The sequence below is a fragment of the Poromitra crassiceps genome, assembly GCF_964638095.1.
Source record: "Poromitra crassiceps genome assembly, chromosome: 7".
In the NCBI taxonomy this organism is placed as follows: domain Eukaryota; kingdom Metazoa; phylum Chordata; class Actinopteri; order Beryciformes; family Melamphaidae; genus Poromitra; species Poromitra crassiceps.
In genome coordinates, this window is record NC_139628.1 from 33,184,273 (window position 1) to 33,198,691 (window position 14,419).

The 14,419-nt window shown below is 43.8% G+C and overlaps 1 protein-coding gene across 1 annotated transcript; it reads right to left on the reverse strand.

The window, feature by feature from the left end:
* Positions 1 to 282: 282 nt before the first annotated feature.
* On the reverse strand, positions 283 to 11,011 carry LOC310779911 (cellular tumor antigen p53-like). The gene is made up of 11 exons (XM_083640423.1): positions 10,885 to 11,011; positions 9,924 to 10,068; positions 9,747 to 9,816; positions 9,392 to 9,577; positions 7,259 to 7,433; positions 6,439 to 6,551; positions 3,678 to 3,787; positions 2,908 to 3,032; positions 2,723 to 2,814; positions 2,570 to 2,640; positions 283 to 1,761 (listed from the first exon to the last, which is right to left on the reverse strand). The coding sequence occupies exons 2-11, from the start codon at positions 10,016 to 10,018 to the stop codon at positions 1,668 to 1,670; spliced, it is 1,131 nt and encodes a 376-aa protein (XP_083496549.1). The 5' UTR covers positions 10,019 to 10,068; positions 10,885 to 11,011; the 3' UTR covers positions 283 to 1,667.
* Between the last annotated feature and the right edge of the window lie 3,408 nt (positions 11,012 to 14,419).

Sequence of the window (14,419 nt, forward strand, 5' to 3'; positions counted from 1 at the left end):
CCTTTTGAATAGGTAATGGAAAGCACATTTGACTGGCAACACAAGGCTCTATTCAGCATCATGTTTTAGATGCTGCCTGCTTTTGCATTAACACATACATGCAAAGTATTAACCGGAATGATGATCTGAAACAAGGTCGTTACCAGAGATGCAAAGCTACAGTCCACAGGTGTCAATATATCAGCCGACCCAACTTCTCATGTTTACATCAATATTTTTGCATTGTTCATTCATAAAATTCTTAAACTTGTAGTAATAAATAAGAGAAAAAAACAGCGTCTGTTGTGCGTAATACATTTATTTTTTTGCTAAATTCAGTGTCAACAATTAGCACCTCTTTTTAAGGAGAGAATACAAAAATGTGGATAGTACAAAATGAAAAACATGATCAAATAAAAGCAATGAAAAAACATTATTCAGAGAAAGATAAACCTCTTGTACAAAACATTAAAGCTCCCAAAAAATAATCTATAGAGAAAAAAGCCTATGCAAACCTAATAAAATAGGGCAGTGTAAAAAAAAAGAGGAAGAGGAAAGGGGGTGCATTTATTTGGTTGGTCAAATGAAAGCTTCGCAGACTGAAGTGCTGTTTAAGGGGACAAATGCATGGTCCATGGCTGGAGGCTTTGTCCAGGGGAGGAGGGTGTATGTAGGGTGTGTGGGTGTGTGGGTGTGTGTGTGTGTGTACAAAAGGGTTCTGGACAAAGCTCCATCATAGGGGTTGAGGCTGCTCGCAAACCAGCATAAGCGAGCGGTCCATCTCGGGGCTCGTTTAGATGACAACAGTCTCTGCATAAAACGGCAAACTTGCGTTGGGGCTTGGCGTTCATACGGCAACGTTGTGATAACGATCCTCGTGCGGGCGGATCCGCAAAAACGATTGAAAATGCTAAATCCCTCAAGCGAAAATGGCCGGAGGAAAGGAGCTCCCTTCCCACACAACAAACACTTTCTCCAAAGCCCAGGTGAGCTGAAAGCTCAGTCGTCAAGCGGAAAATACAGACAGGCGATGGACTGAGTGGCTTTGAATATTTTTCGAGTTATTACGCAAGGAGGAAATATGATGTGGGTCGCCAGCAACACACACCATAGAGGCAGCTGGTACGCGGGTTGCCATGGTTGTTCTATTCGCGCATGCCTAGTAGGCTGAAAACGTAGTAGCCATGATCAGAGTGGGGCCATGTCACAGTTTTCACAAGAATGGTGTATTACCAGTTTACACGACGACGCTAAGGGCGGCGTTCTAAAAAGTTTCCACTCTGGAAACCGGTTTCAAAAGTTTGCATTTTCAGGCCCCCAAAACGCCGCCGTCATGTGAACGACAGGCCAAAACGCACCGATCGTTTGCCATCTTCTGCAGAAACAGTCGTCTACTCTAAACGGCCCCTAAATACAGAATGGGAGCGCTGGGTGTCACAAGAGAAAACAAACCAAAGTGTAACTTGAACTGCTGCTCTCCTCAGTAAGATTTGTTGAACACTTAACTTCAGGGGAATCAGAATACTAAAGTAAATGGTTTGGCAGTACAGCATCCGATCAATTCAGATGGTTGGCAAGCGGCCTGAGGCAGGAGTAGTCGATCCGGACTTCTGATAAAAAATAAAAAATAATTTTTTTTTTTCTCTTTTCTTCATGATCATAAACGGCGGGAACGTCATCAAACCACCTCAGTCGCTGTCGCTCTTCTCTCCTCGCTGGAGGAGACGCTTCCCGCAGGACGGCTGAGGAGCCTCTTGTTTGATGGCCAGTTTGCTTCTTTTACTGTGGGGGGGAACAGGACAGGCCCAGTTAGGATGGGAACAATGAGGGAGAGAAGACCTGGTGATGCCTACAGACACAGGATCTGAGGGACTTTGGATCTCAAAAAGCCAGAAAAGGTTTTCTTTATAATGCGGCTGTCCACCTCAGAACTTTTTTGAAAAAAGTGAAACTGCAAGTCAATGTATTTGCACTCCATGGCAGAATTTTTCCATTTGCTTTAGAAAAATAAAATTTTAAGACTCTAGACAGTTACACGACTAAATGATTTGCTAAAATACACACTGCATGTTGGCACTATGTTGAGATTTCCTTGAAGCGTGTCGATCGATATATATTTTCTCCCCAATTGAACTTGGCCAATTTCCCCCTGCTGCGCCGATCTGGGGAGAGCCGTAGACTAGCACCATGCTTCCTCACAGTTGCCAGCCGCTGCACTGGCAGGACTTGGCACGTGGGAGGATCATTTTCCCACCAGTTCCCTTCCGCCCCGAACAGGCGCCCCCCGACCGACCAGAGGAGGCGCTAGTGCAGCAACCAGGACACATAGCCCCAATCCGGCTTCCCACCAGCAGACACGGCCAATCGTGCCTGTATGGACGCCCGACCAAGCCGGAGGTAACGCGGGGACACGAACCTGCGACCCTCGTGTCGGTAGGCAGGGAATCTACCGCTACACTACCTGGACATGGACGCCCCAAGCGTGACGATATTCAGCATGTTACATCCAGTAGTACTTGTGAGTGTGAGGATTGTGTATGTACTGAGTAGGTGTCTAATGACATGCTGATCAACTGAATACCCAGCTTACTTCTCTCTGTCCACCATCTCCAGGCCGTCGTTGACTTTCTTCAGCCATTCAAACCGCTCTTTTCCACGGACCTGCAGGAGATCAAACTGAAAGTCACTACAAGGACCAGCTTCATCTCCATATAATATAGCGTGCGTGTGTGTGTTTACTCACATGCAGCACAAACACCTCCTTTTCGTCCTCCTCGGCACTGGAGACAGCCTTGGTCTTCTTCGCCACAGTTGTGTCAGGGACAGGCTGGCTCTCTGAGGGAAGAGGTGGCGCAGGTTAGATAGGAGACAGGACGCAAGGGAGGAGGACGCCATTTCGAAAATCAGCGTGGCAGAGCAATGGCGTACTTCTCTTCTTGGTGGATTTGCTGCCGCTCTGAGTCTTGTTGGCGTTTTCTTCCTCGGTTTTGCGGTCTCTGCCTGGGCAGGCACAGACACGCACCTCAAAGCATCTCCGGCCCAAAACCTGACCGCTAGGAGGGAGGAGAGGTTTGATCAGAGGCTTGGAACACATGGACACGGTTCCTAGACATTTTTGATGAAAAACATTCCATAATTTTTCCAGAGCTTTTTGTTTTGTTTTGAAAATGTTGTTTGGTGTTCAATATGATTTACACAGATAATCTTGCCCCTGCTATATAGATCATATCACTAGCTAGATGAGTGTTCTTCACAGGAACAAATATCAGAATATATGAGATGATTGGGAGGGTTCCTGAACACTTTCCACTTTAAATTTCCATATTTTTCCCAGACCTTACGTTCTTGAGCGGATGTGATTTTGGTCCGTATTTGATAGAATGCAAGCTGACAACAGCTGGGTATTTAAGAGCATCCCTCTATCTGAACATTATTCAATCAACAAAAACTGTGGACTCAAAGCGGGTCTACAACATGATGAAAGCTAATGATGTGTGTGTTGGACCTGAACCACAACATTCTCCATACTTTGAGATTTATTTCTTTTTTTCAAATCGCCAAACTATTCCAAGACCTGGAAATGATCAAATACATTTTTAATACTTTTCCAGATCCGCAAATGTAAATATCAACGTTAACGTAGGGCTGCACCACACCCACACATTCCCAGCACATCTGCAGACAGAGGCTAGACTTACTCCGGGGTCTCGAGGGTGAGGATGGTGAGGATGGGCCGGCGGTTCATGCCTCCCATGCAGGAGCTGTTGCACATGAAGTTCAGCAGAACCGTGGTGATCTCAGAGCCCAGCTGAAACACAAAACACACACACGTTTCGTTTCATTTAATTGTGCTGCTGGTACACATCAAGAGCAACGGGAGAAAACAGCAATATAAGCTGAAGAATTATGATAGACCCCATTTAAAGATATAAAATGAAGACTACATCTACCGTAAATTCCGGACTATAAGCCGCACCGGTGTATAAGCCGCACCTGCAAAGTTGACTATTTTTTTTCTTATATAAGCCGCACCGGACTATAAGCCGCGGGTGTTTTAATGGTTTTTTATTTTTATTTTTTTATTGTGTTTTAATGTTTAATTACCATATGTAAGGGTTCATGCACAGAGGGGATTGTCGGGAAAGAGATGGCTGTTTGAGGAAGCTCCCATTTATTAACATTTCAACAAAACAACATAACACAACACCACCTGTGTTGTTTTTTACAGTGCACACAGTGTCATACAGTGTCATACAGTGTGGTGAAAAGAGGGCAAGAGAGGAAATTAAAACTTATTATAGTTATATAGGATTTATAGTTAGAAAGAGTGCTAAAAAAGAGAGATTTTTTTTTTTTTTTTTTTGAAAAAAAAAAAAAAAAGCCGCACCGTTATATAAGCCGCAGGGGCCAAAAAAGGCCAAAAAACGGGAAAAAAGGTGCGGCTTATAGTCCGGAATTTACGGTATATGAATTTGTATTATACAGCCAATCTGAAACTATAGAATTCTGAGGATGCACAAATGCAAGTTTTTTTTAACACTTTCAGTGCCACGGCCCTTGGGCAAAAGGTTGCTTGCTGTGCCACATAGGCCGCAATGCATTTTAAAACAGTCATATAATTTTTTTAATAATTACTATGTAAACACTGAACACGCACAAATAACGATGAGACTCTCTTCTATCACCTGCAAAAAAAAGTTTATTGATCCCATTTTCCGTTCTTTAGTTATGAGCCGGAGAAGATAGCCTGATTGAACGAAAAACATACCTTTTTTTCTACGAGCTGAGATAACGAGCCTTTTGTGAAATTAAACATTTCAAGCACATCTCTGACTCTGAAGCTAATTTTCTGATGTCTGGGTCTGTCTGGGTGAAGTGTATGCTGCTCTGCTGCTCTCCGTGCTCCCCCCCCCCCCTCAACTGCACACGCCTCCTGGGTGTGTCTTATGTGTCTGGTGGCTCTCAGTCTCTGCTGAGTTTGCTGCGCACACACAGTGAATGGTGCGCGATATTCAGCTTTTTGGTTCCGCGTGTGTTTGTCACGGGCTGGCATGCTTCCAGTTCGGAATAATAATGCTGATTATGTGAATGTGCTGTTGCAGGCAGCGTACATGAAGGTGCTCAGTTGTGACAGCGGATGCTGCTGCTCTGGGCACAGCTGGCGTTGTGCTCGTTGTGCTTCTGCACGTCGATGCATACGGACGGATGCGATGCGATTTCCTCCTTTTTCCCAGTGACTATTTCTGTGTGTTTGGCTCCTTTTTCTCTGATCAGGAGAGTGCTGTCGCCACCTAATGGGTTTGTAAAATAGGTTATCGACCTCCAATAGCTACAATATTGTTAGAGGCGACGTAAGAAGCTTAGATCGACACCCCCCCGTCAAAAAAACAATTTGGAGTTATGACGCCATTTGGCGTCGCTGGCACTGTACGGTAAATTTCTAATGACGCCATATGGCGTCGCTGGCACTGAACGTGTTAATCAAGATCTACTTTTGAGAAGAACTTCAACATTACATTACACAATATATAATGACCTATACAGGCAGGTGGCTTAAGGCAATATTTACATTTGGGAGATTGTCTTTGACATACCCAAATGATTCCAATGGCTCTAATGTGTATATATACAGTATTTACATTTTGTACTTTTGTATTGACTAATTTACAAAACTGCAATAAATGATGGACGTCAGTAAGAGCGAGTATTGGTGGCTGAGTGTTATTGGTAGGCCTGCACGATATGCAGAAAGATTCATATTGCGATTATACCGACAGATATTGCGATACGATTTTAGTGCGAATTGTAATTTTTGTATTTCATTTTCACTCAGAAAAATGTATATATAAAAAATAGCTCGGATCTGTATAGGATTTGTAGGCCGGGAAATCTCTAGCACCACAATGCTTAATTTAATTGTACGTTCTATGTTGTGACCCATTGTACCTTTAGCAAATAATTGCAGGCTCCTGCGATTTGGAGATTGCACTTGGTCATATTGTGATTTCGCTTCGATTAATTGTGCAGCCCTACTGAGTGTTCAGGAACGCATATGGGTTTATGCATGCTAAAAAGGCCAAAGTGACATATTGCTTAAAAGTGTGCAGTGTGCACTCCCTGGTGGTTAACATGAGTACAGCACTGTAGATACATTATACCAGTGGTTCTCAAATTCTTTCACATGAAGGATCCCTAAACTGACAAAGATTAGCCCACGGACCCCCATTTGATATGATTTTGTCCCACAGTCCCCCCATATGATAATAAGATTGATGCTTTTAGATGTTTTATTGCAGAAAGTGTATAAAACACATGACCAAAATAGTCATTGTGTTACTTATGAATGGAATTATAGCGAAAATATTACCACCCTTTGGCTGGGGACCCCCTGGAACCACCTCAAGGACCCCTGGGGCCCCCGGACCCCCATTTGAGAACCACTGCATTATACAACAGTACCTGTGGAGGTTCGTAAGGCACAGTGACGCTCTGCCTCTTGGTGTGGGGATCCTCCAGGTACTGGGCCCTCTGGCTGCCCTCCACCCGCATCAGGTGGCTGCGATGCTCCACAACTAGACATGGAACAGGGTTAAAGAATCAACTCTGGAAAAGCGCCGGAAAACCTCTTACATTTCACTTGAAATGGAAAGTTGCGTGTATGAAGAGAGTACCGGTATATGTGCGTAAGAAGTACCAAGCAACAGTATTGTGTGCGTGAAAGATATCCAAGACAAAAATGTTGACCCTCCCCCCACTTTGTTGTCTTTTGCCGTTTTGTTTTGGGATGTTTTTGGATTGGGATGTGTCTATGTTTTTTGTTGTGTCTGTCTGTTATATGGGTTATTAATCATAGCAGGCCTACTAGTTTATCTTTATGATCTAAATGAATGATGATGTAATCTGTGAAAAACAATTAAAAAAATCCTCTCCTTAGTTACATTCATACAGAAGTTTAAAATGGACATTCTCCATTCATCATACAAAATCCACATTCATCCAGTGCTGCACGATTTGGTGCAAAAGTCATATTTCGATTATTGTGGACCATATCGCGATTTGAGATATTTGAGATAAAATAGAAAATGGTATCATGGAGTCTACACTCGCTTGGTTATCAAGGAAAGTGCACAGATTTCTGATGATTTTGAAATGTGCATTTCTGAACTCAATTTTTAATCAATCATTACATAATTATTGCATTTCTCCACTACACAAATTAACTGAAACACATTTTCACAAATTCACTAAAAGGCACGTTCTTGTGTCACTCTTTTCTTACCGTCTTCGTTCTGGTGGTGGGGGCAGCGGCGCACCACGTCGGCCACGTGCTCCGTCTTCTTGTAGACGGCGGTGGCCCTGAGCTGGGCACCCTGAGGAGGCTCCATGGCCACCAGCACTTCCACTGGGCAGGTCTTAGCCAGCTGACAATACAGCTTATTGAGCTGCACCGAGTACTGGAAGAAAGCAAAGGGAGAAAGAGAAATAAGTTCATATCTCAAGAGCAACAAGTAGTCTTGGAAAAAAAAGCATGGAAAAATTAAGAGGCCTAAAACTCGGAGCCCAATCTCTGAAGATAAATCAACTCAAATAAATCAAAGTCTATTTCAATCAACCAAAAATGCTAAATAACTACACGCCAACTTCTTAAAAACTCACATCAACATGAAGACTAGATGCATCAGAGTCAAAAGCCGTTTTTCATACCCCGTTTTTGTCCATTTTTAACCCTGTCTGTGCTGGAGGAAGGGAGCAAAGGAACATGCCCCGTCATGTCAGAGCTGTGCTTTGCAACCAGCCTGCACTCCTCCACAGAGCACAGGACAAGCAGGACAAGTTGCAGGGGGCGGGACTGTAAAGGCAGAGCACCCTAACCTCAGACTAGACTGACCAATTGTAGCTCACGGTAGCTCACTGATGGGTGAGTCACCGTGGAAACATTCCTGCTATTGGCTGTTCAAACACAGTGAGTGGCATCTAGACCTTCGAATATAGCGATTCGTCACAATGAATGAGATTCTACATGAATGCCACCATGAGAGATACGAAACAATGGAACGTTGAAACGCCAAGGTAAGAGTTCAATTTATTGATACATACATTATAAAAACTGTTTTAGATCTCTCACCAAGTTCAAATCACTTTACTGTGGATTAAAAAAAAATGTCAGTCAGAGGAATTTACTAGATTGATTTCTTCAATTCACATAAAAATTAATCAAATTCTGTTCAAATTTGATTTTTTAAATGGAGTGAATAAAAAAAAACATCCGACAAGAGCAGAGTCTCTGTGGATGAGAATAACCGTTTGGGAGCTGCTGAGCTGAACAGTAAAATGGCGCTTCCAGCCTGGGAAACGACAGGAATCCCCCTTTTGTCCAAGTGTTCAAATAGCGGACCCCTGTTCTGTGCCGTGTTCGCTTACAGGATGAGCTGCAACAACTCCCGTTCATCTAAACCTTCAACTGCTCTGGACCACAGCAAAACTACAGCCAAGTGCTGGAATGAGCAAGCTCTTCTGATATTGAGACTGGCGATTTTAGATGATAAAAATGGGATTAATAAAGTGATCGTGATTAGGGTTTGGGATCATTCAAAAGAATTACTCGTTTAAAAGAAGTACAATACCAGTACCCTTAAATTGGTACCGACACCAATAGAATAATACTTCATTTGTTGTTGTTTTTTACGCCACAGGCGTGTAGTATAGCTATACTTTTGAACATTTTGGTGGCATCTCGGCATGCTGAAATGCCACCTCACCACCACAGGCTGTATGGGTTGCAGCTGCTGTGGTAGTGGGCCAATCACACGCCACATTAAATCGAAGAACGCTTGCAGTGATTGGTTGCGAGATAAGTTTTGATACCACTTGGTACTGGGTTATTTTGAGTGATAGCAATCTTATAAGATGAAATATGACTTTATTAATCCCTTTGGGGAAATTCTGAGATTACTGGTAATTTATGACTAGAATACAAGTCAGTCCGAAAGCAAGAGGAATCAACAAATTCTTAAATTGGTTTCAATAAACCAATTTAAGTGAAGCATTAGTGATTTGTAGAACTCCGACCCATCAAGTTACTCGTAATATTACATACACTGCCGTTCAGAACAAACCCGTTTTTCCAGTGTTTATTGAAATTTAAGCAGTGCAATATTGTCCAAATAATGCTTCAGAGGGTGTAATAATAATAAATGCAATCTATTCCAATACTGCAAAATCAATCAACACATTTTCATTGATTACTTACAAACCCTCTGTATTAAAGCAGTATTGGAACAGGCGGTGTTATTACACCCTCTGAAGCATTATTTGAACAATATTGCACTGCTTATATTTCAACAAACACTGAAAAAAATGGGGAGTGTTCTAAAACTTTTGAACGGTAGCGTAGCTGGCTAGGGTTGCTCACTGTGCAAGTGACAGACTTGGCCACGCCCGACTTCTGGAAGCGCAGCTGGAAGCCGTAATCTCCAGGATAGTCAGTGGTGGTGGGCACAGTGGAGGCCGGGGGAGCCAGGCTGTCCGTAGGAGACACGTCGGGGGGCAAATCAAACAAATGCTCATCAAACCCTTCGTGGAGGGTGGAGTCCGGAATCTGTGGGGGAACAAGAAAGTATTTGCAAAAAAAACAAGGAAAAAAGTGCCTCGTTGTTTTTTTATTATTATTATCTCATTAATATAGACTGACTGATGTATGGCTCTCTCAAAACAACGATTAAACTAAATGTTGTTGCCAACGGGTACAGCTATGTATGTTCGCTTACCGACATAACCGCACTAGACATCCAGATCTCATTGGTCACAGTTGGAAGAATGGAGATATTAGGTGGTGGACTACAAAAAAAAAAGTAAACACAACTCTGTTAATATGTGGTTTTCCCAACAAAATGCAGAGTGAAATGGTTGACTATAACTTTTTTTTTTTTTTTTTTTTTACTTACACACAGTTTTCCCAAAACTCCTTGAAAGAGTCCTGACTCAGAGGAAGGTCTTCCATATCCCTGTAACCGTCCTCCATCCTGTATCCCTCGTTCATCTTCTCCTGCCCTCGCTGAGAGAATGGCGAACCACAGAGATACAGGACGGCTGTAGGGGGTTAAAGAGGGGGTCATTCTCCTGTTAGATTAATGAGGTAAGTGAGAACAACTCAATTCCTGAAACCCTAACGTCACGTTTGTATTCTCTGTGTGTGTGTGTGTGTGTGTGTGGGGGGGGGGGGGGGGGGGGGGTGTCTGGTAGAAAAGGGAAAGCAAAACAAGCAAGAATGGAGATCAATGAAGATCGATTCCAGCAACATGGGAAATGAGAGTTCCTAATTCAACACAGAAGTAGGCCAATCGATCCCATTAGCTCGTTAAAAACATTTGCCCATTGATCTATCCGTAAATAAAACATTCTCATAATCAGCCACAACCCAGAGCATGCGCTTCATGATGCTTGGAGCAACACCTCATTTGAAAGACAGAAAGCATAAGGGCATCGTCGGCTGCAGACCAAAACAAACAGCTTGTAGAGATTAGCTATGCTAATTAACCTGCTAAGCACCCTCCATTTTCTTTTGAGCAGGCCCGCACGAATTGAATGAATAAAGTCAGCGCGTACTAAATGAATAAGCAATCACTAATCATTCAAACGGATTCATTGGCGGATATATCTTTACGATCAAATGATCAACGCTGATAAATGGTCTCGACTTGTAGTTTAGCGAGCTGGTTAGCTGGCTGATAAATTGGGAGTTAGCAACAACCGTGCTAGGCTAGCTTAGCCAGCCAGTGTTACGTTAGCTTTACGTTTTGGAATTCGACCGACAAACCTGCCGTAAAACTTTTTTTTCTATCGGACAAATGAATGAAATCTCAAGTTTTACGTCATTGACTCGCACGGATGACATCAAGCAGCTACCTTGTATCCCGTTACAGCTGTCCCGAAAGAAGTAACCGATGAATCACAGTCGATTGTAAAGCAGGCGAGCTGCGAAAAACTGCAAATCCAATGAAGCCAAAATATTTTGAGGGTAGAGCACATGGGGATTCCCAAAAACGGAGAGGGGGAGGTGCGAGACTGCGAGTTGAGATAACAGCGGTCTCCAATCACGACCCGCTCTCTCCTCCTGCTGGGTTTAAATGGAACAGCGCGGATTTGGAACCATGCTCCATGCTGCCTTCGGGTGCGGTGCTGTATGAGATCTATTGCAACTACGAGCTGAGCTGCACTTGAACAACCAAACAAAGGGGGAAATAAATAAATACGCTGTGGTACCTGAGTTCTCCATCTGCAGACTTCCTGACGAACAGGAAGCAGCACCAAGCCTGGGGAAGCAATGGCATGTCACCGAGCAGCCCAGGGCGGCGTCCTCTCCATACTTCTTCTGTACACCAACTCAACAGCTGCACCTCCAGCCATCAGTCCATCAAGCTCCTGAAATTCGCAGATGACACCACCCTCATCTCTGATGGAGACGAGTTTGTGTACAGGCGGGAGATCGGCCATCTGGTGACTTGGTGCAGTCAAAACAACCTGGAGCTCAACGCTCAAAAGACAGTGGATATGGTTGTGGACTACAGGAGGAATGCAGCCCCACCTTCCTCATCACCCTGGGTCACTCCCCAGTCAACACTGTAGAGCAGTGATTCCCAACCTGTGGGCCGCGGCCCCCTGGTGGGCCGCGAAGGTATTGCAAGTGGGCCGCCAAATCATTTCCAAAAAAGTATGATTTTTGAAAAAAAAAAATCAAAAATTTTTTTTTTTTCAATTTTTTTTTTTTAAAGATTTAGAAAAATCATACTTGAAAAAGTATGATTTTTGTTTCTTTGATGTTATTGCTTTTGCTTGAATTGAAGTTTCATCTTTACATCATCTTTATATTGGGTTTGTGTTTATTTGTAACCCTATCGATTTAATGGACTTTCTTCTGATATTTGGATTTTGTTTGGATCTGATATTGGATGTCAAATTGTTATGAGAATGCATTTTTCCATTGTTGAAGGATACCGTTATTTATTAATCATTTGTTAATTAGCCTGTTACAGACAGCCCCTTGCTTGTCATTTCTGACATCTGTGTGGTGCTGATGGACAGCTCCTTGAATGATTGGTGTGTGTGTGTGTGTGTGTGTGTGTGTGTGTCTGTGTGTGTGTGTGCGTGTGTGTGTGTATGTGTGTGTGTGTGTGTGGACAGCTCCTTGAAAACTGTAATATTGAAGGTGTTGCAACATGTTACAGGTGCTGTGTTAGTGACTGTGGAGCTTCCAACATGTTTCTCCTGTATTCAGTTCAGTCCTTTATGTTCAATTTTCAATAAAAAAGTGCTCTGAGAATGCATTATATGGCCTTTGTATTTATGGGGTCGGAGGTGGGCCGCGAACATTTTTGAGACATAAAAGTGGGCCCTGAGTTGGAAAAGGTTGGGAACCACTGCTGTAGAGTAATTTAGCTTCCTGGGTTCCGTCATCAGCCGGGACCTGAAATGGGAGCTGAACATCAGAGCACTCACCAAGAAGGCACAACAGAGGATGTACTTCCTGCGGCATCTGAGGAAGTTCAGAGTGAGGCAGAGTTGGTGCTTTTCTACTCCTCCACTGTTGAGTCTATCCTCACCTCCTCCATCACCATCTGGTATGCTGCTGCTGCCCTCAAGGACATCTCCAGACTGCAGGGCATCATCCACCATGCTGAAAAGGTGGTCGGATGCAGCCTGCCATCCCTTCAGGAGCTGCACACAGCCAGGATGCTGAAGCGGTCTCGGAAAATCATGGCCCACCCCTCCCGCCCAGGTCATAAACTGTTTGAGGCTCTCCCCCTTGGCAGAAGACTGCACGAGGTCCAGCGGAACCAGAACCTCTTGTCACAGGGACAGTTTCTTCCCAACTGCCATCCGCCTCTTCAACGAGACCTGAAAGCCACCACAAATAAGGACTTCATCACTCTATAGTTTTATGCTATAATGCTTATATTTACGGTTGTGTATGTGTGTGTGAGCGTGTGCGCGCGCACGCACGCGCGAGCGTTTGTGTGTTTGTGTGGGGCCCTAATTTGCATATTTCAAAGATGGCAGCTACCGAAAATTAGTTGTACCATAACTTTTGATTTTTTTTTAGCGAACTTTGGACTTTTCCCATGTAGTTGTTGAAATCAGTGTATTTTACACTCAAAACTGGGAATGCTATTCATAATCTGCTCTGACAAGCTGGATGACATCGCATCTCATCAGCCTTCATATGACCCCTTGTCCATAAGATAAACGCTGCCGAGAAACTCGGACCTCAGTTGGCCGCAGCTGCGTCGGGCCACGCTACTCGGGTCGTATGCAGAACGGGGCAACTTCAAATCCAATCAGAATGCATTGAATCTTGGTTCTCATCCATCTCTCTGAGTGCACAGAGGTTGTTGTTGGTGCCGCTTTTGGGCACCCTAGCTGTTTGACCTTTGAGTGAATGCACTGATGGTGCCAGCGAACTCACGATGAACTTGATCCGGCTTCTACTGTATATAGATACAATCAAGGGCATTGGTGAGGTTTGACAGTCTGCTGCATGTCATGGGACAGGAACATGGAAGAGGTTGCCACAGTATGGGGTTGTCACGACGATACTAGAATTTCTAACTTCGCTACCGTTACCCCAGGACAATATCGATACTCGATACTTTGCACTTAGACAGCAGATTACCCCCGCTCAGAACACTTTTACCTCGTTGAAGCAACAGATATCGATATAGAGGGAAAAATCAGTAGTAGGTTTGATGTTTTTCTCATTAAGAGAAAGTGCTGGTATCGATACTGTTGCAAATATTGTGTCTGTCTGCGTACAATTTTCAGTATCGATATTGTTGATACTATCGATACCTGTCGCAAATGAGTATACTTTTGATAACCGTAAGGTTACTGCCTATCATCTGCAAAACAATCAGCATGCCAAAAAGCAAGGCAGTGGACTCTTTTTATTTTAGTTATGCATTTTGAATCCCTTTCAGCGCTTAGGCGAGGGCACAGGGATCCCGTCCAGGATTACTGCAGGCATGTCGCACAGGCAGGGATTTGACCTTTCATACCTAACGACATGGCGACAGCAGACGGCATCCCACACAGCTGATGCTTAGGTTTTTGGAGGTCCACATTCAGCTTTTCTTTCCTATAGGTAACAATTGGATTGTGCAAAAGAGAGTAGAGTGCGCACATCCAGTCAAAATTGCAGGTGCAGGACAAGGGGTCAAACAATGTAGAAAAAGAGTAGAGTCCGCACACTGCTAAACAAGATGTCTCCCAGACGGATAGATTTATTTCTTGACGTTTCGGTCTCACACGACCTTCTTCAGAAAGAAGACATCTTGTTTAGCAGTGTGCGGACTCTACTCTTTTTCAACAATTGGATTGTGGGCAGTGCTGGCCTAATGGTTAGAGATGTGAGCTTGTGACCGGAAGGTCGTCCGTTCAATCCCTG

What these genes read in the sequence shown, in the direction of transcription:
- LOC310779911 (XM_083640423.1), bottom strand. Translation starts at nt 10,018, where the DNA reads ATGAACGAGGGATACAGGATGGAGGACGGTTACAGGGATATGGAAGAC. An exon ending in TGTCTAGTGCGGTTATGTCG is followed by an intron (nt 9,578 to 9,746) that starts GTAAGCGAACAT and finishes GTTCCCCCACAG; the next exon opens with ATTCCGGACTCCACCCTCCA. An exon ending in CCACCACCAGAACGAAGACG is followed by an intron (nt 6,552 to 7,258) that starts GTAAGAAAAGAG and finishes TTCCATGTCTAG; the next exon opens with TTGTGGAGCATCGCAGCCAC.